The following is a 25,089-nucleotide window of genomic DNA, read 5'->3' as shown; positions in this document are numbered from 1 at the left end:
ATGAAACTAATGCAATTACCTTAGCATCCATATAGAAAGACATGAAACCATCAAGGAAGATCCTTGGTGCATTAGGTTCTCCTCCAGTGACAGGAAGAAAAAGTTTGAAGAATACACTGAAGACAAGAAGTGGACCTGAAGACACTCTGAGACCAAATGTATACTAGTTAAGTTAGTGAAAGTGAAAACTTATGAAAGAGGCTGGATTGTCAATCCTGCAAATAGACATCCTCTGTTCTTTTACAGAATAGATCTAAAAATTTAATCCAAGAATCTGACCAGCATCTGAAAAGTGTAGGAAAAATGTTGCAGAATGATAGATGGTTACCTAGTACTGTACTGTGTGCCAGAGGAGAGAGAGAAGCAGATGGTGGCGTTTGTCAATGACCTGCATTGCCAGGATCCACCTGCCGCTCCCACAGCCTCAGCCCACAAGACAAAATAATTCTGAATATTCTTCAACAGGGTAATCTAATATCAAAATGCAGGAGCTAATTATCAGATTTGTACATGAGTACATTAATCAACCTGATGAACAGAAGCATTTGTAAACAGTCTGAACAGAGGACACTTTTGTGTAGCATGATATACATACTCAAGTATAGGCTATTTCTAGTAAATCTAAAATCCTGACACTATAAATCATACTTTTATGAGATGTAGAAGTGACTTGATGATGTTCTTCCTAGCAGTGGTATATGTCAAAGATGTGAGGAGCATTTGTACTTTGAGTTTGTAAGATGCAAATACCAGACTCTAAGAAAACCTAGCTTGGGATTTGTTCTGTATGTTTTTTAAATTGGGCAAAACACTACAAATTGAATTGTCCTCTTCCAGAAGCGAAAATTATTATAATCTTAAGTAATAATGGACAGTGTTTTAATGCTAAATAAATCTTAGGCTAAACAACAATTTCTCCTCCCACATGGAACCATGCTCATTAAGATGTTGGCCAGGTTAGAACTCCTGGTGAAACACATTTTATTTAGCGTCTTTATCAGTGTTCTGGCTTGGATAACAAATTACCTGTGTGGGGGCACCTGGGTGGCTCAGTTGGTTAAGTGTCTGACTCTGGATTTCTGCTCATGTCATCTCAGGGTTGTGAGATCAAGCCTGGAGTTGGGCTCTGTGCTGGGAATGGGGCCTGCTTAAGACTGTCCCTCTCTCCCTCATTCCCTACCCATCCCTTAAAGCACAAAAAACACAACTATACTCTTATCTGAATGTAAAAGTTTTGTTTGTCAAGTTTAAAATACTTGGATGTTCAATATTTGAACTACAACAAGTCAAATCTTTGTATTAAAATTTTTAAAATACAAAAGCTTTCTAGCATGAGGATAAGCAGCTAGGGCTATTATTTAGCATACTGACTGTTCCTACATCATTACTGCCTTTTAAGTGTGCCATCGGGTTGGAAGTTCCTAAACTCACGGCACAGGCATTGCTGTGGGTGTGCCTGCAGAGGACTTTGTAATATTTGAGGAAAACAGAACATATTTCCTGGTATTTGTATTATTGTAGTCACACAAGCAGACACTCAGAAGAGGCTGAGACCACACTTACCTAAATTGTCTCTTGTTTGGAGGAAAAATGCTAGTTAAACAACAGAAGGTAACAGCTCACATCCATGTGGAAAAAACCCGGGATTATGTAGAGCAAGTCCGAGCCGGATCAAAAGCAAATCATCACTTTGTGCCAAACTAGAAATTGCCACAGCCTATTTCCTTCCTTCAGTCAGACATCTGAGAAATTCTATCAGGATTAAGTTTGCTATTTTTGTTTACTAAGAGGAAATTGCTTTTTACCCACACTGTTTTCCATCAGGAATATCTCTGCTGCTTCTCGATTATGTGTCTCATGGATTTAATATATGCACAATTGTCATATTTTGACAATATTAGAGAAGAATGTTTCCCTTTGAAATCAACGGAAACAATTTTAATTTCTCTTATTTATAAGAATTCTAAAAGGTCACTGATTTTGTCTTTTAAATCCTAATTGATTTGGCTTTTATATCACAGGAAGAAATGTATTTAGTTTTTATGAACAATTTGTTAGGAAATGTTATTTCGCCTGCTTACAATTATAAGTGAGGTTTTGTTCTCTGCTATTTTCTAAAAGGTCAACTTTTTTTTTTAAATTTTTATTTATTTATGATAGTCACAGAGAGAGAGAGAGAGAGAGAGGCAGAGACACAGGCAGAGGGAGAAGCAGGCTCCATGCACCGGGAGCCCAACGTGGGATTCGATCCCGGGTCTCCAGGATCGCGCCCTGGGCCAAAGGCAGGCGCCAAACCGCTGCGCCACCCAGGGATCCCTAAAAGGTCAACATTTTAAACAAAACAAGCTTGCACTGAGAAATATTTCCATATTATGGGCTCTTGAAAAATTTATTTTTCATGCAGTGCATCTGATCACTACTTTAAAGCGGATGCATTTACCAGAAGTCACTCTTCTATCAAAACAAGGTAAAGTGTGGCTAGGTGAAGGCACTCTTTCTGGGAACCATAAATTTGGTCAACCACACAAATGAAAATGTACACTAAATATTCACACTTTCATTTCTAAATAAGGATTTTAATATCCATAATGTTGAGAACCATGGTTTGATGTTTGGAAGAGACAAATTCAAGGTAATAAAAGTACTGAATAGAAGACAACATACCTCTAAGTATCAGCGCTTGGCTGAAAAAAAAAAAAAAAAAGATTTAAACATGAAAACATCACTTACTTTATTTTGGGCTCCCAAAGTCAAAAGTAAGCTTAGAACTATATTCAATCTAACCACAGATATTTACTTTATTCAATGCAATAATTCAGTAACAAAAGCCCCACTGTAGTGTTAGACAGTCTGTATTTTACATCATTTTATAACTATTGAGATTTCCAATTTCACTTTCAAACACAACCCACGCGAGAGACTATAAATTAATAATTTTGCTTCTTTGGAAAAGTACTATTGTGACATTCGCTCATTTTCGCAGATAGCACAAGGGAAAAATAAGGAAAGATACCTATCAAACCCAAAGTTGAATTTTTGACAGAACTAAAGAACAAAAACCCTGTCTTTGAAATTAAAAAGGTATTGGTCTTGGGATGCTGCCACCAGCTTGGGTTAGGATGCTGACTGACCCTGTTTCCTTGCCTCTCTGCTGGTTTTCCTTTCCATTAGAGAAGGATCCAGGTAATCAGCCAGACTGGGTGGCTTTGACTCTTCTCATTCTTCCCTAGTCTCTTCCCTGTTACTTGGACAAAAATACCCAGTTCACAATGAGAAGCTGCCTACTCAAAAGGGGTAGAGGTTATATAATCAAAATCCTTCCTTCCAAAGCACTCTATGGTCTAGTTAAAATTTGTTTTCAGCATTTCTCAACAAGGATATTCCTTGGGATAACAGATTTGGTAGGTGAAAAGAACTCCTGCTTAGACTACAACTTACTATCTCAGGATTTCATGTCTTTAAGTATCAGGCAGTTCTCAAGAAACTGATGGGTACTGAGGAAGGATTCCAAAGATGTCCCTGATGCCTGATTAGTGGAGCTGGGCAACTAAGTACCATCTAACTCTGCAGTGCCTGCATCAGGAACGCAGAGGGGGATGAGGAGAGGAAGGCACCTCTACGTGCAGCACTGCAACAGGAGCCTCCGGGGGAGAATAAAACGTTCTTAACGGTAGCTGAGGAACGAGACAAGCTCGCAGCCGTGAACATCAACTCGATAGAACATTCAATGGATTCCCCATCCAGGTTGTGTAATGGTGACCTAGATCTAGATCTAGATTTGTTAGGAATGTCCATCTATATCCATAGATCATCACTATTAAACAACCGTGAGCTTGATAGGCAAAAACAAAAGGACTATAAACATACTGTGTTTTTCTGGGTGTTCCCATGTCAGGAAATCATTTTCTCTTTGGCTCAATGAGCAACATTTTATTCAATGTTAGAGACAATAGTTACTGAGTTCCTGTGTTGATGGAAACAGAATTGAGATTTCTGTGCATACATGGAACCATGAGATGAATACAGTCCCACATACCAAGGGACACAAAGCATAGAAGATAATTCCAAAATTTCAACATAACCAAGCTACTTTTACAACTTTAGGATGAGAGTACAGTAAAATCCTTGGGGCTCTGCGAAGCTGAGAACAGTGGGGTCTAGATCAAGTTACTGAATTATTTTACCTTGACATAATCAGTGCAAAGCAGTGGGAAACTTTTGAGGCTCTTCACTGACAAGAGACGATGAGAAGTGAAATATTTTCAAGAAATGGCCTTACTTCTTTATAAAATGTAAACCAATAAAGCTCAAATTTAGAAAGGTTCTCTTGGATAACTGTTGTGTATTATGGATGTGGATATGGATAGAAGTTTCAGGTAATTGTTAGGTGAATGTTTTTCCATTAATCTTTAAAATCGGTACAATTAGTTAATTGTAGTATTTCCGCATTTTGGGTGGAAATACAGAAAAAAATGACCAAAGGATTTGAACCTTTCTCATTTGAGTTTATTAACAAATACTCCCAGGGCTATCAGTCAATTGCTCATTATTTTCAGTACCCTCTGACTTTGCAAAATATTTTAAGATATACTGGCTCTAGTGACATCAGGAAAATCTTTTTCTCAAAATCTGTTTGATAAGTTTTCATCTGGTTAAAAGGTCAGCACTTCAAGAAGTAGGAATTTGACAGAGCCGACTGAGCACATCTCAGCTACATCTCTTACAGAAAGATGCTCTTGTCTGGGCACAGCAGGTATGCACCACACTAATGACCACTGGAGCTTACAAGGGATTAATTTTTCTTCTTCCTTTTGATTTATATTATTATATACATCCTAAATTTTAGGCCTCAGGCTTTACACATCATTCAGTTTCTTAGTGTGGCTTACTTAATCTGAACTTTTGAACCTCAGATGAGGAACCTGGACTGAGGTTAGGAGTTTGTAATGAAACCTGAAACTAAGCCAGTGTTCCCTGGTTTCAGGCTCATTGTTGAGGTCTCATAACTTCAGGGCATAGGAAGCATGTTTCTGGCACATTTCAGAAATCTGTTTTTGTTTTTTGGATTTTTTTTTTTTTAAAGGCAAGTCAGCTGTGTGCATAAATGACACGTTGGGTATAGCTATCCCGCAGTCTCAAAACCAGCAATCCTCAAGAATCCCTTCTTGTGCTACTTCCCAGGTCCTAATTTTCCTTCTGCACCTTCGTCCGTAGTTTAGCAAGTTCTTCTTCTAAACTTTTAATATGTTCCTTCAGGGTGGCCTTGTCTTGCTGGGCTTTCTGACTGGCTTGGCTTCGAGCTTCTTCAATCTTCCTTTCATACCACTTTTCCATCTGGGTAGAAACAGCCTCAAAAAAATACTGAGTAATCTCCAGAGCCTGGGAGGTGTCTCGAACATGAGGGGCAGTCTGCTCACTCCCTGCTGCTGGTGGAGGCGGCCCACAGGTGTTACTGGGTGCCGGCTGCTGAGTCCGGTGCCTCGTCTGCCCACTTTTCCCAGACTTCTTGGTTTGGGTGCCTCTGTCAACACAGGGCCCAGCCTGCTGATCACATTTGGTTGCTTCTTTCAAGGGTACCAAGGCTGTCTGTACCTTGACGTTCCTCAGTCGGGAGCCTGTGCAGTCTGAGGAAGACAGCTCCTGCTGGAGTCTGTGGGGAACAGTGGAGCTGAAGGCCTTTTCCTTGGGCCTAACCACCTGAGGAGAACTGTCAGAAGCTGCTACTGGACCTGCAGTGACCACTGATTGATCCATACCTAGTTTCAGAAGGAAAATAAAACCACATTCACACAGTCATGTGGCTCTGGGTTGGCATTTCACAGAGTCCTGGTAATCCTTTAAACCATCAGCTACCACCCAACCACCCAAGCAACCCAACTGCCAACCACCATGTGTACTCCCCTACCACTTACCCCTGATGACCATTTTGGCTTGTCAGGGCTTTCATGAATAACCTTGTTAACCACGCTGGCAGCATCTAAGCCAAAAAAAAGTTGCTGGCCTTTCTTTTAGCCAGTTTCAATTTACCTTAGAAAGCTCTGGGTACCATTTTGGATTGCTAAGGATGACCCAGCTCGTCAACTGCCTGCAGAATGACTGGGCATGTATTGAAGAGAATGAATATGCCCCTCCCCTAATTGATGGGCCTTTCCCAGGCCATGGCGCCAGTTACTAGTCCTTGAGCCAAGCTCCAATTTGGAGAGGTGGTCAAATCCTCTATACTCAGAGCTCCAGCCAAGCTCTTTAACTAGACCTATCACAAACAAGGTGCCCAGGATCTCCCCAATGTCCCAGGCACAAAAAATAAAACCACAGTCCCAGAAGTGGTTTATAATAATACAATGCATTCGACATATCAAAATTCCTCACATGGGATCCCTGGGTGGCGCAGCAGTTTGGCGCCTGCCTTTGGCCCAGGGCACGATCCTGGAGACCCGGGATCGAATCCCACATCGGGCTCCGGGTGCATGGAACCTGCTTCTCCCTCTGCCTATGTCTCTGCCCCTTTCTCTCTCTCTGTGTGACTATCATAAATAAAAAAAAAAAAAAAAAATTCCTCACAGAGGCCTAGTTACAAAGGCTCTAAATGTCCTCAAAATTACCATTGAGTATAATTACTGTAGGCTAATGAAAAGACACTTTGGTTGAAAGATCTCTTTATCTAGCACCGGGGACAGCTTCATTATATGACCTGCTATTTATGGAGGTTTTACACAGTTGGACAAAGGTAAAAGGCTGATCAAGGGGAAGAAAGGAGGGCAGCCCCAATGGCTCAGCGGTTTAGCACCACCTTCAGCCCAGGGAGTGATCTTGGAGACCCGGGATCGAGTCCCGCATCAGGCTCCCTGCATGGAGCATGCTTCTCCCTCTGCCTGTGTCTCTGCCTCTCTCTCTCTCTCTCTGTCTTTCTCTCTCATGAATAAATAAATAAAATCTTAAAAAAAAAGAGAGAGAGAGAAACACAAGGGCCAGGGCAAGAGCCCTGCTGAGGAGACAGATGTTCATTCATCACTCTTCATCTTTGGGGCCCACTCTGACACCACAGACATACCTGAAACACTGCTATCACCAGTCACCAATTCTTTTATTCCTTCATTCAAATGTTTGAATACTTAAATGGGAGCGCTTTATTACCTTATAGGAACAGAATGTACAGCAGTAAGCAAAATAACTCCTTGAACCTACAGAGTTTACAATCCAGTGTTTTCCACAGCCCTATACTATGGGATGCCTCTGGATGTAGCTGAGAACAATATCTGGGGGTTTTACCACCTTTGGATGGAATGGCTCTCATCGCACATGTGTTACCTGTAGAGGACTCGCAAGTAGATGGTGTGGATTTGGTCCTAGAGGCCCTAGAATCTCCAGAAAGCTTCAGCTCCAGATTCTGAATCTTTAACATGCACCAGGTTTTTAATTCATCCACTAATGACATCTATTAAAAAAAAAAAACCACATAAATGATCAGGTGAATCTGACATGTGGTATATGAATTACAGCATCAAGATTAGACTTTTCAGTTACGATTGTTCAAGATATCATCTTGACAAGCCTAGAAGTTGTGGATTACCTCGCCCTCCCAAAAGCCACACAGCCGTCTCTGCTCGCTTGCCCTCTGTAGACCGGAATTCACCTGGCACCAAACCCAATCGTTTCAATAATCTTTGAATGACTTAGGGCAAGGGACACCTTGAACACCCAATGCTTCCCGAATCTTACAAATCAAGAATTTCTGGCTTCCTAGGAGCATGAACTCTTGTACACTCAACAAGTACTCATTTATGTCTATTGTCTGAGGTAGACAGACTCCCCAGGGGCAGGAACCAAAGCTGGCTCACAGCAGAACAGTGCCCAACAAATGCACAACGCATAGAAGTGATCCAAAGCAGAGACCACATTTTCCCCAACGTGTTTTTTAAACGGTTCAGTCTCCATCTATTACCAGAATATTCAACAACAAATGAACTGAACTACATGTTCTATCTTCATTTCAGAGTTATAAAAAGGATATGGTACATGACACAAATGCTTTTCTGGGTTCTTGGCCTCAGGGTATTCAGTGATGGATCTGCGTCTTAACTCAGTGGGGATGGATCTGAGTCTTAACTCAGTGGAGATGTGTAGTCAGTACCCAGGTAAGAAGAGATCCTGGTTCTCACCTGTCGTTTCTCTCCCTCGTGCTTCTCTGCGTCTGAGTGCTGCTGCAGGCGGTTCAGGCACTCCGTCCTTTCTGCTGAGAGCCGCTCAACCATCAGCTTGTCCAGAACACGCATCTAGAAGTCAAGGGGCAAAGAGCATAGGACTGAGATGATCTAAGGATGGGGCTCTGCGAGACCAAGCAGGGGCCAGAAAGAATAGAAGCAAGCCTCAACTTCTCTTTTCATCTAGTTTCATCTAGTATTCATTGGACTCTAGTTTTTTCCAATCCCTGAGCATGTTTCTGTGTAGTCAAGGCTTCGTTTTCTCATTGTGGATGTCCTAAGGGATTGAAGAGATGAAACACAATAAATCTACAACTTGAGCCAATGCAGACCTTGTACACAGGGGTATTTTTGTAGGTCTCAGAACATTATTTCCAAGACTATCACTGAAAGGGAAAACTATATCTAAATGTTTGGAGCTATACATGATTTTAATTACCCTTTCAATTTTTAACACCCTTCACTTAAATGTTAGTGACTGCCTGTGAGGTAGTGAAAGCAGCTGAATTGCTCAGGGCTTTTATCCAGTGTTAGTAATCAAAACAAGTGTGAAGAAAGGTAGGGAGGGAGTTCAGAGAAAGTGTTTCAGAGAATGAATGGCTGCCCCTTCTTAATGATGTCCTCCTGGGTCCCCCATCATCTTGACATTTGCCCCAGGGCCCTAACAGCCAGGAAAGCCATACTTTCACTGCACTGACAAGGTTCAAACAAGGGAAAGGAACATTGCTACTACGGACCGGCCCACAGGGGCTCACTGCTGAGCTCCTCTCCTGGGTGGGACAAGCATGATGTTCCACACTCAGATGGACAAAACACAAACAAAAAGAAGAATCATTCTGGAGAAGTGAATCATTCCGGTGAGTTCTCCTCCTGTCAGGGACACACAGGATGTTCAAAAGAAAAAAATGCAGCAGCAGTTCTGGAGATGTGGTAAGCACCTGTGTTCTGTTTCTTCATCCCTCGTGTTTTTCTGTGAACCGCTCTCCTGTTTTCTAGGATTGGCCTCCTCCCTTACCTCCTTATCCTCTCTCAAGAGCAACCCATGTTGATACACAGCTTTGTTCCAGGGCATGGCTGATTGATTCAGGCATGAGCACCGGACTCATGCCACAACAGAGTCCTTTACCTGTGATTAGGGATGAGGACTAAGAGTCTCCACCCCCATCTGTCACCCTTCTTGAACCGAAGTGAGGTCCTTGAGAAGGTCCACCATTTATCTAATATACTTCTCTCTGGGCTTAGGCTAGTTGAAGTGGCTTTTATTTGTAAAACAGTCTTAACTAATATATTAGGGCAATAGGAAAGATTTCTTAAACAGGCTTTCCATTAGTAAAAATAGCAAATAAACCTAAAATGTTGTACTTCACCAACAAACAAGGAAATAAGAATTAAAGATCATCCTTAAAAAAAAAGATCATCCTTAATTTGGCAAAAACTTAAAAAATGGTAACATTAATGATGGCAAAGATTTGTGACAGAGACTCAATTTATATCCTATCTGACTGTTGGATATAAATGTGTACAACCTGGGGCACCTGGGAGGCTCAGTGGTTGAGTGTTTGCCTTTGGCTCAGATCATGATTCCCAGATCCTGGGATCAAGTTCTACATCAGGCTCCCCGCAGGAAGCCCGCTTCTCTCTCTGCCTCAGTCTCCACCTCTGTCTCTGTGTCTCTCATGAATAACATTATTCTTACACTTTGAACCCAATTATCCTAACTCTGAGCAAATAACTTGAAAAGCAAACATTTATGCACATAAATGTTCATCATAGTATTACTTATAAGAGTGAGGAGCTATAAGTGACTTTATTTTTTTTTAAAGATTTATTTATTTATTTATTCGTGATAGACACAGAGAGAGAGAGAGAGAGAGAGAGAGAGAGGCAGAGACACAGGAGAAGGACACGTGGGACTCCATCCCGGGACTCCAGGATGGCGCCCTGGGCCAAAGGCAGGCGCTAAACCGCTGAGCCACCCAGGGATCCCCTATAAGTGACTTTAAAGTCTAACAAAAAGGAATGGTTAAATAAGCTGTTGTATTAATATGCTAGAATATTGTGAAGCAAAGGACACGGGAAAGTGCTCAGGATGTCAAATTAGGTGAAAAAAGCTGGAAGCAAAAATATGTAACTTAAGGTCTCACCTAGTATTCATCAAACTCTAGCTTTGCATAATCCCTGACCATGTGTGTGTAGTCAAGGCTTCTTTCTCTCATTAGTGAAAGTCCTAAGGTGTTGAAGAGATGGAACACACAGTAAATCTACAACTTGAGCCAACACAGATCTAGTATTAGGGTAACCTAAGGTGTAATTTAGGGCAGTGGGTGGGGGGAATGGGCGAACTAGGTGATGGGGATTAAGGAATGAACTTGTTGGGAGGAGCACTGGATGATGTATGAAATTGTTGAATCACTATATTGTAGCTGAAATATAACACTGTGTGTTAACTATACTGGAAGCAAAAATAAAATAAACCATGTACTAGATAAAAACAAATTTATGTGTAGCTTTATTTATTTTTTTATGCGTAGCTTTATATACAGAAGAGTACATTGCCACTAAGTAGCACACTGAAACTCAGTTGTCTAAAACAATACTAAATTTAGACATAAGCTACAAAGATGACAAGGGATCTTTGGGTCCACGATGGTGAGGCAGGAAAACCTTGTAATCTCCTACACAGACACACCAAATCTATACTTATTTATAGAGCAATTCCTCCTAAAGACCTGGGGGATGACTGAGCAGTATCTGCACCACAAACAATAAACCATATAGAGAACAGCAAGGAAGACAGAGCCACAGTAGCAAAGGGAACCCCCACCCCCAACACTGTGAACTGTAGTGGAGATAGAACTGAGGGCATGTGGGAAGAGTTGTCTGCCCTAGTGTACAGAAGAGCCAGGATATAAAAGGGCAACTAGAGTACAAAGGATCCAGCCCTAGAACCCTGCCAAATATCAAGGGAGCCACTGAACTCTCCCCAGGTCAGAAGGGCTAGCGAGCACCATGGTCTCTCTTCCTCCCCAGCTTGATGCCACAGATGGGAGCAGGGCCTGGGCTCCACCACCATCCTGTCACCTCAATGAGCCCTGCCCTAACCCATACTGGGCCTCTTTGCCCTGCCAAGGCAGCCTGGGCGTGGTACACACTTGAATACCTTCGGTCAGTGCTCACTGACATGGGTGCAAAGTGTCTCGAACGCTCCAGGCCCATGTCACTTCAACACCAAATGACTTGCCAGGGCACACTCAACGCAGAGTCCCCTTTGGCTCTAGACAATGCGCTGGGGTGCACCCTGTGCAGAGCACCTCAGAACACATCAGCGTGCACCCACTTCACCTCTGCGGAGGCCTCTGGCACAGAGGGCCCCAGCGCTGCCCCAAACTCACCCACTCCAGCTCAGGTCATCCTCTGATACAGGCCCAGTGCAGAGAGTCTGGGGACCCCTAGGCCACAGCAGCCACAGTTCTACCAGCCAGCCAAAGTCCCCAAGCATACACACTCTAACAGGGGATGACCAGACACAAGAATGTTCCTTCAAGTTGTTCTGCTTAATTCGTAGAAACAAGCTTAGAAAGTCAAGCAAAATAAGACGAAGGAATAGGCTTCAAACAAGAGAACAAGACAAAACTTCAGAAAAAAGAACTAAATGAAACAAATAACTAATTTACCTAATAAGAGTTCAAAGTAATGGTCTTAAAGATGCTCACCAGCTGCAGAGAAGGGGAAGAACTCAGAATTTCAAGGAAGAGACAGAAAATATAAAAAGAACCAATCAGAGTTGAAGAATATAGTAACTCAAAAAGAAAAAAACAATAGAAGAAATCAACAGAATAGAGGATGAAGAATGGGTCTGGAATCTGGAAGATGAGGTAATGGAGAGCACCCAAATTGATCAATAAGAAGAAAAAAAAAAGAATTAAAAAAAATAATGATAGCCTAAGAGATCTGACAACTGCAAACAAACATTTGCATTATAGGAATCCCAGAAGGAGGGGAGAGGGAAAAGAGAACAGAAAACTTATTTGAAGGGAGAGCTGAAAACTCCCTTTAGCTGGGGAAGGACACAGACATCTGGGTTCAAGAAGCACAGAGAGTTCTGAACAAAATGAAAATAAAATGTAAGATGACTAAAATCCTATAAAGCACATTTTCTGACCACAAAGGTATGAAATTAGAAATCAATGACAAGAAAAATAACTGGGAAAAGCATAAACACATAGAGTTAAACAGCCTGCTACTAAGCAACCAGTGGATCAACCAAGAAAAAAAGGAGACAAATGAAAATGAAAACAATAGTCCAAAATCTCTGGGATGTGGAGAAAGCAGTTCTAAGAGAGGAATTTAGGTAATATGGGCCTACCTCAAGAAACAAACAAAATCTCAAAACAATCCAACCTTATACCTTAAGGAACTACAAGAAGAAAAAGTCCAAAGTTGGAAGAAAATAGCATCAGAAGAAATAAATGAATCAGAGACTAAATAAAAATAGAAAAGATCAGTGAAACCAAGAGCTAGTTTTTTGAAAAGAAAACTGATAAACCTTTAGCCAGAAACAAGGGAAAAAAAGAGGGGGTGGGGGTGGGGGCGGATAGCCTGGGTGGCTCAGCTCAGTGGTTTAGCGCCGCCTTCAGCCCAGGGCCTGATCCTGGAGACCCGGGATCCAGCCCCAAGTTGGGCTCCCTGCATGGAGCCTGCTTCTCTCTCTGCCTGTGTCTCTGCCTCTCTCTCTCTCTCTCTCTCATGAATAAATAAAATCTTTAAAAAAAAAAGGGGGGGGGGGATTGAAATAAAATCAGAAGTGAAAGAAGAGAAGTAACAACTGACATCACAGAAATACAAATAATTATAAGAAACTACTACAAAAAATTATGTATTAACAAACTGGAATAGGTAAATTCCTAGAAACATACAGTTTTCCAAAACTGAATCAGGAAGAAATAGAAAAATTACTAAATTTACTAATAATGAAACTGAACTGGTAATCAACTCCCAACAAACAAAAGTCCAGGACCAAAAGCATTCACAGGTAAATTCCACCAAACATTTAAAGAAGAGTTGGGATGGGGAGTGGCTCAGTTAGTTAAGCATCTGATCAGGTCGTAATCTCAGGGTCCTGGGATCAAGTCTCATATCAGGCTCCCTGCTCAGAGGAGAGTTTGTTTCTCTCTTCCCTCTGCCCCTCCTCCCTGCTCATGCACGTGCGTGCTCTTCCTCACCCTTGCTCTTGCTCTTTCTCTAATAAATTTACAAATAAAATCAAGAGTTAATACCAATCCTTCCCAAACTATTCCAAAAATAGAAGAGGAAGGAAAGCTTCCAAATACACTCCAGAAGGCCAGCATTAACCTGAGACCAAAACCAGACAAAGATGCTTCAAAAAAGACAAAACTACAGATCAATATCTGTAATGGATATAAATGGAAAAAGCCTTAACAGAATATTAGCAAACTTCATCCAACAATACTTCAAGAGGATCAATCACCACAATCAAGTGGGATTTAATTCTGGGGATAAAAGAATGGTTCGATATCCACAAAAATTAATCAATACAATATACTACTTTAGCAAAATAAAGGATAAAAATTATATGACCATTTCAATTGATGCAGAAAAAGTATTTGACAAAATTCAACAACAGTTCATGATAAAAAGTCTCAACAAACTGGGTCTACAGAGAATAAACCTCAACATAATAAAGGTTGTGTATGACAAACCCACAGCTTACATCATATTCAATGGTAAAAAACAGCTTCTTTTATAAGATCAGGAACAAGACAAGGAGGTCCACTCTGACCACTTTTATTTGACTTAGTACTAGAAGTGTTAGCCACAGCTATCAGATAAGAAATAAAAGGCATCTCAATTGGTAAGGAGGAAGTACAACTGTCACTATTTGCAGATGACATGACACTGTATATAGAAAAACCCTAAAGACTCCGCCACAAAACTATCAGAATACATGAATTCAGTAAAGTTGCAGGATACAAAATTAATATACAGAAACCTGTTACATTTCTATATAACAATAATGAAGCAGAAAAGAAATTAAGAAAACAATTTCATTTACAATTGCACCAAAAAGAATAAAATACCTAGGAATAAACTTAACCAGGAAGGTGAAAGACTTACACTCTGAAAATATAAAGCCCTGATTAAAGAACTAAAGAAAACACAATTGGAAAGTTATTCCATGCTCATGGATCGGAAACTCAATATTGTTAAAATGTACACAATAGCCAAAGCAGTTCACAGATTCAATGCAATCTCTATAAAGAGCCCAATAGCTCTTTCCACAGAACTAGAATAATTTAAAAATTTGAGGGACCCCTGGGCGGCTTAGCAGTTGAGCATCTGCCTTTGGCTCAGGGCGTGATCCCAGTCCCGGGATCGAGTCCCGCATCAGGCTCCCTGTGAGGAGCCTGCTTCTCCCTCTGCCTGTGTCTCTGCCTCTCTCTGTGTGTCTCTCATGAATAAATAAATAAAATCTTAAAAATTTTTTTGACTAGAACTACAAAAGACCCTGAATAGCCAAAGCAATCTTATAAAGAAAAAGCTGCGGGCAGCCCAGGTGGCTCAGCGGTTTAGTGCCACCTTCAGCCCAGGGCGTGATCCTGGAGACCCGGGATCGAGTCCCATGTCAGGCTCCCTGCATGGAGCCTGCTTCTCCCTCTGCCTGGGTCTCTGCCTCTCTCTCTCTCTCTCTCCCTCTCTCTCTCATTAATAAATAAAAATAAAATCTTTAAAAAAAAAAAAAGAAAAAGCTGGATGAAATCCCGGATTTCAAGATATACCACAAAGCTCTAATAGTCCAGACAATATGGCACTTGCACAAAAACAGACACAGAAATCAATGAAGAGGATAGAGAGCCCAGAAATAAACGAACACCTAAATGGTCAATCTATGAAAAAAGAGGCAGGAATATATGGGGGACAGGACAGTCTCTTCAATAAATGGTGCTGAGGAAACTGGACAGCTACATGCAAAAGGATGAAACTGGACCACTTTCTTACACCATACCAAAAAATGAATTTAAAATGGATGAAAGACTTAAATGGAAGGCCTAAAACCATAAAACTTGAAGAAGAAAATAGAGGGAGTAATCTTTCTGCCATTGGCCTTAGAAACATTTTTCTAGATAGCTCTCCTCAGGCAAAGAAACAAGAGCAAAAATAAACTACTGGGATTACGCCAAAATAAAAAGCTTTTGCACACTGAGGAAACCATCAACAAGATGAAAGTGCAACCTACTGAATGAGAGAAGATACCTACACGTGATATGCCCAATAAGGGGAATAATCAAAATATATAAATAACCTCTACAACAATAAACAATTTGATTTAAAAATGGGGGAAGGACCTGAATAGACATTTTTCCAAAGAAGACAGATGGCAGACATATAAAAGACATTCAACATCATTAATCAGGGAAATACAAATCAAAACCACAATGAGAAAAAAAAAACACAATGAGACGATCCCCTCATGCCAGTCAGAAGAGCTAGTATCAAAAACATAAGAAATAAGTGTTGGCTAGGATGTGTAGAAAAAGGAACCCTCATGCACTGTTGGTGGGAAATGTAAGTTGGTAAAACCACTGTGGAAAACAGTATGGAGGTTCCTCAAGAAGTTAAAAATATTATATTATCATATATATATGATATATTATCATATATCATATATTATCATATATGACCCAGTAATTCCACTACAGCGTATTTACCTGAAGAAAACAAAAACACTAACTTGGAAAGACATATGCACTTCTATGTTTATTACAGCATTATTTACAATAGTCAACATAGGGAAGCAGCCCAAGTATTCACTGAGAGATGAATGGATAAAGAACATAGTGTATGGGGCGCCTGGGTGGCTCAGTTGGTTAAAAGTCTGACTCTTGTTTTTGGCTCAGGTCATGAAATTGAGCCCTGAGTTAGGCTCACGCTCAGGGTGGAGTCTGCCTGGCCCTTTTCTCCCCCTGCTCGTGCATGCACATGTACTAATAAATAAGATCTTAAAAAAAAAAAGATATGGTGTACACACACACCCACATACCCCAAATGAAGTATTGCTCAGCCATAAAAAAGAGTATCTTGCCATTTGTGACAATATGGATGGACCTAGAGGGTATTACACTAAATGAAATAGTCAGAGATGAATACCATATGATTTCACTTATGTAGAATCTAAAATAAAAAAAAAAAAAAAAAGCAGAAACAGACCCATAAATACAGAGAACTGGTAGTTGCCAGAGAAGGGGTAGGTGAAATGAGTGAAGGGGAGTGGGAGGTACAGGTCTCCAGTTATGGAATGAATAGGTCATGAGGGTGAAAGGTAACAGATAACTACACTGGGTCGTGAGCATGGCATAACAGTGGCTTGTCAAATCATTATGTTGTATACCTGAAACTAATGTAAACTAAACTGTGTCAACTATAGTTATAGTTATAGTTATTTTCCAGGAAAATAGACCAAACCAGGAATGGAGGGGATCTCCAGGAAGTGTCACTATATTTCATATTTCTGTAATGTGGAATGTTTTTCCCAATTAATATGTGTTAGCCTATAAACTTTTAAAGTACTTTTTGTATTTAAAAGTCTATATCCAGGATCCCTGGGTAGCACAGCGGTATGGCGCCTGCCTTTGGCCCAGGGCACGATCCTGGAGACCCGGGATCGAATCCCACGTCGGGCTCCCGGTGCATGGAGCCTGCTTCTCCATCTGCCTGTGTCTTTGCCTCTCTCTCTCTCTCTCTCTCTGTGACTATCATAAATAAATAAAAATTTAAAGAAATAAAAAAAAATAAATAAAAGTCTATATCCAAAAAAATAAATAAATAACAAAAATAATAAAAATAAAAGTCGATATCTGGGGATCCCTGGGTGGCTCAGCGGTTTAGCACCTGCCTTCGGCCCAGGGCATGATCCTGGAGACCCGGGATTGAGTCCCACGTCAGGCTCCCTGCATGGAGCCTGGTTCTCCCTCTGCCTGTGTCTCTGTCTCTGCCTGTGTCTCTGTCTCTGTCTCTCTCTCTGTGTCTATCATAAATAAACAAATAAAATCTTAAAAAAAAAGTCTATATCCACCATACATTTCTTATTACAAAGGGAAAATGTAACTTTGATGGAGAGAAAGGGTGATTACCAACTTAGCCAAGTGTCAGGATGTTTCATTAATAATAAATCTGATCATTACATGCCTCCTGATGTGATGCCATTTGAAGTTTACACCATTAACTATGAAATGTTCTTGCCAAAAAATTTTTTAACCCAAACCTAAATAGGCATCTAGACACTAGTGGTTTCTCAAACGGAGGTGCATCAGCATCACTTGGAAGTCTTGTTAAGACATGATTACTAGATCCCATTCCCAGAGGTTTATTTGCAATTAAGTAGATCTGGACTGAGGCCCAAGAATTTGCATCTCCCTGCCACCCCGCACACAACTGTGCAGATAATGTTGATGCTACTGGTAACAAGCAGGACACGCTGAGACCCACTGCTCTAGACCTAACAACATTCAGTTCACAGAAATACAGACAAAGGAACAAGTTGAGTAACATCATGAAGAGACTATCAGGCAAACCAGAACACTGAACATCCTCTATAGTAACAACTGGCCTGGACTTTTAAAAAAGTTAGTATCACAGGAATAAAGAAAAAAGCTGGAACAAGGAATCAGACTATTGTAGATTAAAAAAAACAAACAAACAGGAGACATAACATGAATGCACAAAAGAATCACTAGATGCTGAGCTGAGATTGAAAACAAAAACCAACTATGAAAAAATGCTTCAGAAGAACTAAGAATATCTGAATATGGATGGAATATTATGCAATTACTGTTAATTTTCTTATATTTGATAATGGCATTCTATTATGAAGAGGAAAGTCCTTATTCTCAGGTGATGAGCTCTCAAGTATTTAGAAGTGAGAGATCAGGATAGTCTCCAACTAAATCTCAAACAGTTCAGCAAGAGAAAAAAGTGTGAGAAACACATAGAGCCAATGTGGCAACCATATTAACAATTGGTTGAATCTAGGTGGAGGGTAAACAAGCATTCATTACACTATTTCAATGTTTTTCTTTGCTTCATTTGAAAATTTTCAAAGTAAAGACACCTATAGACATGATTGTTCTAATTGTGTGAGATGGGAAAGGGGTATATGGGATATAAAAGAAGAAAATAAACCCAAATATCAATAGTGACTTGTCACTGTGGTGGGTGTCTCCGTGATTTCTTTTCCTAATTTTCATATTTAAAAAAATGCTCTATAATGGATATTACTTTTATAATCAGAGACAATTTAAACGTGATCTTAAAAAATCTTAATAAATGAGTTTGAAAGAAATCACGAGAGCAGGCCTCTTCCCTGTTGGCCCGCCTGACATGCTCAGGGCAGAGTCTAGAACAGAAGGACGTGCTGAGGGCTCTTTCCAAGTTCGTTTCCTGTCAGAACACCTGGACGTGAGAAGATGCGCAACACACTGACCTGGTGCTGGGTCTTGTTCTCCATATGTCCCAGCTTTGTGTTCATTTTATCCTGAACTGACCCGAGCTCCGCTTTGATCTCCTCCACAGTTGCCTCCAACTGGTTCTCCAGCTTGTTGATTAGGGGTTCACATCGACACCCATTTATTGGTGCCTGATGGGAGAACAATAAAGGAATCAATCCACTCAGTCGTTCCTTCAACAGATTGGTTTTGAGCGCCCATCCAGTGCCAGTCAGTATGCCGGGGGACACAGAGGACGCACGAGGCAGACTCATCCCTGGCATGACTTTGGGATGTCCAGTGGGCCAAGCTTTGGGACCAACAGGCACTAACAAGATTCAGAGACACAGGGACACAGGGTTACACAGGGTCCTTGTCATTTTTTTGCACCTGGGGGCCTGGGGGCCTCAAGATTACCTAGTCACCTAACGATGGTACAGAAAGCTTTGTGACTACCTCTGTTTGTCTGGGCCTAAGCTACGGGGACATGCCTGCAGCTTAGGTCAGGAGGGCCATCTGGTTTATCCTCAAAGCTCATGCCTTCCTAAGTCGTCAACACGGAAAGTGGATATTAGTCCCAGGAACAGTAATAAATAGACAGCCTTGGGGATCCCTGGGTGGCTCGGTGGCTTGGCGCCTGCCTTCGGTCCAGGGCATAATCCTGGAGACCCGGGATCGAGTCCCACGTCGGGCTTCCTGCATGGAGCCTACTTCTCCCTCTGCCTGTGTCTCTGCCTCTCTCTCTGTGTCTCTCATGAATAAAAAAAAAAAAATAGACAGCCTTGCCCAAGGCCTACGGCCCCACGTCCAGACAGGGCTCGCTGGGTACCTGCATCACTTTCCCGTCCTTGCCCCGGTACAGCGTGTAGAGCTGGTACGCTCTGAACTCATGGGGAGGGGGCGGGGGTGAACATCGGTGCCTGGCTCTCTTTTTAGGATGGTTATGAGCATGCACGTTCTTCTGATGTCCAGGCTGTTGGTCTGCTGGTGGGGTGGGGTCAGAAAACGCTGACACCTGTGGGAGAGGAAGCGACAATACCCCTGAGCACTGTGACACCCGCAGGACTGACACCCAGCCAACCGCTCGCATCTCACCCACGTTTGGCCAAAGAACCCGCCTTGCTTTGTCTCGTGGCATTCCACTCTAAGCACCACATGTCAAAAGAAATACATCAGCACGCTAACCTTGTGTTTGAAGCTAGCCAGATTTAATTTCTGGGCTCTGGCTGCAAACCAGCAAGCCAAGTGAAGCGGCTTTTAGCTAGTGGGCATGACGCTATCCCAGGGCCCTCTGCCAACCCGTCTCCCAGCCCTCTCTTGGCTGCTTTCACGTGCCTCCTGACCTTGGGTCTTGACTTTCTCTGCCTGTTGTCCTTTGCTCTGGGCTCTGGGGAGGCGGACAGGAAATCTTCTCTAGCTTCTTCTTTTCTGGGTACAGCCTGTTCACTGCTGGGGGTGTCTCCTGCTGAGACACTTCCCTACAGAGGGGGGAAAAAAAAAAGCCCAGAAACGAATTCTAATTGCATCCCTCTGCCTTTTTTCTGTAATGGTGTAAAATTCTGTTTTCAAGACTGCATCCACTAAAGGACCCGTGGGACTCTGAGCCAATGACAAATAGGGAACGCCGCTCGGTGGTCTAAACTGAAGACATTCTGTTTTACTAATCGGTTGAATATTTGGTTTTTGCTTTATTAGGTGCTAAATGAAATATAGTCTTGGGTCTAATTCTATATTCTAGAGCTTCGGGGCCTACCACAAACATCTTTTCAACATTAGAGATTTAAAAAAATTTTTTTGCATTTCAACAACAACAACAACAACAACAACAAACATTCATTCTGGGGATCCCTGGGTGGCTCAGCAGTTTGGTGCCTGCCTTAGGCCCAGGGCATGGTCCTGGAGTCCCGGGATTGAGTCCCACATCGGGTTCCCTGCATGGAGCCTGCTTCTCCCTCTGCCTGTCTGTGTCTCTGCCTCTCTCTCAGTGTGTCTCTCATGAATAAATGAATAAAATCTTTAAAAAAAAAATTCATTCTTCGAACTTGGCCCTCATAATTCATAATGGAGTAGGAGAAACCTCTGAAATGAAAAAAACATCACATTTCCAATCCTTGTAAGAACTTTCACAAATTACTATATACAATACACCCACAGGAACTTAATCAGAGTCACAATGCCTTAACCCTGGAAACGGATAAGAAGATTTCAAAATAGAATAATGAGTACTTGGTATAAAAATCTTATGTGCCAAAAGTTGTCTTTGTAGCCTAGTCTTTTTCCTCCTGCGAGAGCTGCAAGGCAGGGGTCATTCCAGGGCTACGGCGTACGGCTGTGCGAGCTGTCCACTGTACAAGGGCACCGAGCAGAGGGAGCTGAAATCCAGCTCCGGCTCTCTTTATCTTGGGTGCCCCGAGCAGGGCCGGGCTGCCCAGGGGGCATCTTTTCCTAAACGTTCACCGAGGAATCACATGGGCTAGCACAGCCTCCGTCCATGCCCTAAGCAGAAAGGAAGGAGAAACCCTATGCCAGTGGTTGTCAAACTTTAGTCCACTTCAGAAGCCCCTGCGGGGCTTGTTCAAACACAGATTGCTGGGCCCCCTCCCGGGGCTTCTGATCCAGGGGGTTCTCAGATGAAGCCCCAAACTCTGCATTTTTGATAAGGTCCCAGATGACACAGTGGACACCACATTTTGAAAACCACCGCCCTCTACCGTTAAGGGCAGGGTGTCAGAGGCAGTGCTGTCCACACGGTGGTGACGAGGCCACAGACACAGGGGGCTAGAAGACACCCCCACACGCCGACCGGCAGCACAGGCCTAGGATCTGAAACGCCTGAAACCCCGGAGGAGTGGCGGACACGAAGCTGAAGAGAAAGCACTGGCAACGGTCTGAAGACCCGGGGGGAGAGACAGACAGACGAGGGCCTGGCGGCAGGGGCAGCGGGGGGGCATCCTCTGTAAGGGGGTGAGGCTGGGGAGGGGCGGGAGGGCTACCCCCCACCTTGCCTTGCGCCACCTCATCTCTTGGCACAGACTGGGCTCTCCTCTCTTCCTTGAGCCTCTCTCTCTTTTTCCTCAGGCTTCGCCCACGACTGAAACGCAAGACCTGGAGGAGGCAAGAGGCATGGTTACCAACCAGTGGTGCGCGCAGATGGGCTCGACGTGCGCTCCTCGACCCGGTGCTCTGAGCTCAGGAGCTCCCAGACTCGTCGGGGGGACCACGCGTTCACGTCAAACAAGCTTCCAGACTGTCTGTGCCTCCCAGGCCTTGGGCTGGGCTCCCAGAGGGAGCAGCACCTTCTCCCTGACGTCCAGGAGCGCACAGTCTAGGGCAGGAACCAGAGGCGCTCGTGTGCCAGGCCGCGGCCACCCCGAGGCGTGTGTGGGCTGCGCACACGTAACTCCAGCCCAGCACTCCCACAGACTAGGGGAGGAGTGGCACCCCCTGGAGGTGTGGGGCGTGGCGCACTGTGCCAGCCACCGGCTCCCTATCTCGGTGCCCTGGACCTGAACTAGCCCATCAGATTTTCTCTGGACCAGACTGTATTCCAGTTGTTTTCAGCTTGATTCAAACACTGGAGGTGGGGGATCCCTGGGTGGCTCAGGGGTTCAACGCCTGCCTTTGGCCCAGAGCGTGGTCCTGGGGTCCTGGGATCGAATCCCACATTGGGCTCCCTGCACGGAGCCTGCTTCTCCCTCTGCCTGTGTCTCTGCCTCTCTCTCTATGTCTATCATGAATGAATAAATAAAATCTTAAAAAAAAAAAAAACAAAACACTGGAGGTGCGTCTGTGAACCATGGTACCAACCATGGGACAGGAATCTCTTCCCTAGAAGGAAGCAGTTGGTCTGGCCCTTCGAGGGCAGGACAGTAGAACGGACACAGGCAAGGGGGCATGGGGTCCGGCAGCCTGATTTGGGAACCTAGCAGCAGCTAGCTGTAGACTCCTTGGGAAGGTTATGTCCCTCTGTATCCTCAAATGCACATGTGGGGAGTTCATGGAATTAGCCAAGACAAAGCAGATGGCTGGCGTGCCCTGGACCGGCAGTCACTGTTAGGGACCTTTCTTCCTGCCTCGGTCCCGTGAGTACCTTAACTGGCAGAGGAACTGTAACCATAGTTCAGACCTTTGAGCTTTGGTCTCTGGCCCAGCTCCACGCCCTTCCCCCAGTGGCCCCCAAGGTCGTCCCCTTTAACCAAGGAGGTCCAGGAGGTGAAGACATTTATTCAAAGTCTCACAATTTTTCTGCAATAAAACATTGGTCTTCATATGCAGATAGAGAAGGGTTCTCTGAAGTTCAGCACAGTGTTTTCATCTCGACGTTCAACTTTCTTATGTTTATTAAATTCAAATGACACCATTATATGACCTCTAGAAAGACCATAGAAAGAACCTCTATGAAAAAAATAAAATAAATAAAATAAAATAAAATAAAATAAAATAAAATAAAATAAAATAATAAAAGAAAGAACCTCTATGGGCAGCGGGTACCACCTAACTGGAGGATTCCTGATAATACCTACCCATGGCTGAAGCAGGTTTTTTAATTATATTCTCATCCCCTAAGCCAACAGCTCTCAAAGTGTCCAGGGAACCCTGGGTCCATGAGGCTAAAATCATCTCTATAATATCACAACCATGCCAGTCTTTTTCTCTCTCACACTGAGTGTACAGTGGTGTGTGCCAGAAGCTGCACACAATACTCCAATGGATGGTGTGCAGAAGTAAAGGAAAGCCCTCTCATCTTCCCAAACGGTATGGAGATTTGCAAAAATGTAAAATAATGCTACTTCTCACACAATTTGTTTTGATAAAGTTACTTTTCTAAAAAATGACGCAATTTATGTTATCACAACATGAACTTATTTTTAAATGAATAAACATTTTTAACACTTCTCAACTTGAATTTCAAATATGGTAACTATGAATAGATATAAACACAGTTCTTCATGGGTCTCTAGAACATTTAGTGTCCCTAGACCAAAAGGTCTGAGACCCAAAAGGTCCTAAGCCCTTTCTTAAGCTAAATTCAGACTCACTAGGAAGTCATATCTGATGAAAAGAAGTGACTAGTGCCCATCATTCATTCAGTTTATGGACTCTTGGAACAGGATACAGCCTTAGCATCAGCCCAAAATTCACTTTCAGAAGCATTTGTGAGCCGTATCCATCTAAAATGAGAAGGGATACTCAGAGGTCACCCAAATCATCAGAATAATTCCCTCCATAGACCATGTTATTAGCCACTGAAAATAACTTTGCATGGCTTACAGCCTTTCCCAGCGAACCATATCACCTACCAAATGGAATGTCATCAATCTTTTCCAGTTCACGGAAATCAGGGTATATGGATCTTTAGAAAGTAACCTCTTAGCACTGCTGTGAGCCATCGAAATCCATGGTCAACCAAGGTGCCAAGGCAAGGAGTTTCACACAAAGAGAAAGGCTAGTTTTGTAACTTCAGAACAAAAGAACGACATGTGTACGATTTTACACATATTCCAAAGTTCCTTCGTGTCAAGGATAGAGTTTATCATATACAACCATGTAAAATACTTCTGTTTAGTGTCATCCTATTTATATTTGCTATTCAAATGGGTGTGGAAAAACTGAAGCCTTTTTTTTTTTTTTTTTTTAACAGAAACACTAAAGGAGAATTCACATAGGAAAACGGTCCACAGTAAAGCTTTTTCCCTATGAACTCAGATCCTTGAGTTCTGGAAGACAAAGGTTGGGTTAAAGGCCAGTAAGTCTGTGTTCCTTGGGGATAGCCCACCCCACAAAATGTGAAGGTCTTCATATGGATAAGGACAGAGCTGGCTGTCCACACTGCCAAACACTGAAATGTCACATAACAGAGATGGATTCTGACCCTTATTATAGCAATCTGTACTTTTTGATCTATAAGAGACCAGCATTTTTCTATCATGATTCATGGGTATGATTCCACCGATGATTTGTTTGCAAGTAGAAAGAGGTGGAAACTTTTTCTAAAGGACCACTTGACTTAGGCTGTCAGGGGCTCCACAGACTTCAGACACCACTGAGTAGGACCAACTCCATGGGCAATAGGATGATCAGTTTTCAAAAGGCAAAAATCTTCACCACTTCCAGAAACTGCTAGGTATATCAGGCAGGTTTTTAAAACTTAAATGGAATAATGGCCATGCAGACTTCTGGGCTGCCAGGTCTCGGGCACAGCAGGCTGGTTTCTGGAATCTTCTTCCGGCTCTCTGAAACTTTACCTTCTCACAGCGTCAGTTAGAATAAGGTCAAAAACTAATCAGTTTTTGCTGTCATGTAACTCAGAGTAGCTCCAATCAGGCAGGAAGCAAACCATTTCCTTAATATTGGACATTTAGGTTAACAAAATATTGGACAGCAACAAA

At 42.6% G+C, this 25,089-nt stretch overlaps 1 protein-coding gene across 14 annotated transcripts in view; it reads right to left on the bottom strand.

The window, feature by feature from the left end:
* Window positions 1–2,706: 2,706 nt before the first annotated feature.
* The window catches only part of ANKRD6 (ankyrin repeat domain 6), a 197,863-nt gene continuing 175,480 nt past the window's right edge, over window positions 2,707–25,089 (bottom strand). For 9 of the 14 annotated variants that reach the window (XM_025444491.3, XM_035697733.2, XM_025444490.3 and 6 more), the window contains 7 exons: window positions 21,701–21,805; window positions 20,044–20,178; window positions 19,530–19,715; window positions 18,700–18,852; window positions 8,160–8,273; window positions 7,309–7,435; window positions 2,707–5,756 (listed from right to left, as the gene is read on the bottom strand). In XM_025444491.3, coding sequence (XP_025300276.1) covers window positions 5,185–5,756; window positions 7,309–7,435; window positions 8,160–8,273; window positions 18,700–18,852; window positions 19,530–19,715; window positions 20,044–20,178; window positions 21,701–21,805 — 1,392 coding nt within the window. In that variant the 3' untranslated portion in view covers window positions 2,707–5,184. Of the gene's footprint in view, window positions 5,757–5,798; window positions 5,978–7,308; window positions 7,436–8,159; window positions 8,274–18,699; window positions 18,853–19,529; window positions 19,716–20,043; window positions 20,179–21,700; window positions 21,806–25,089 lie in introns of those variants that run through there. The other 5 variants (XM_025444496.3, XM_049092358.1, XM_035697734.2 and 2 more) reach the window with 2 other exon arrangements.

Source organism: Canis lupus, chromosome 12, assembly GCF_003254725.2.
Source record: "Canis lupus dingo isolate Sandy chromosome 12, ASM325472v2, whole genome shotgun sequence".
Classification (NCBI taxonomy): domain Eukaryota; kingdom Metazoa; phylum Chordata; class Mammalia; order Carnivora; family Canidae; genus Canis; species Canis lupus.
Note: the sequence above shows the minus strand (reverse complement) of the source record. Positions and strands in the feature narration are given on the sequence as shown.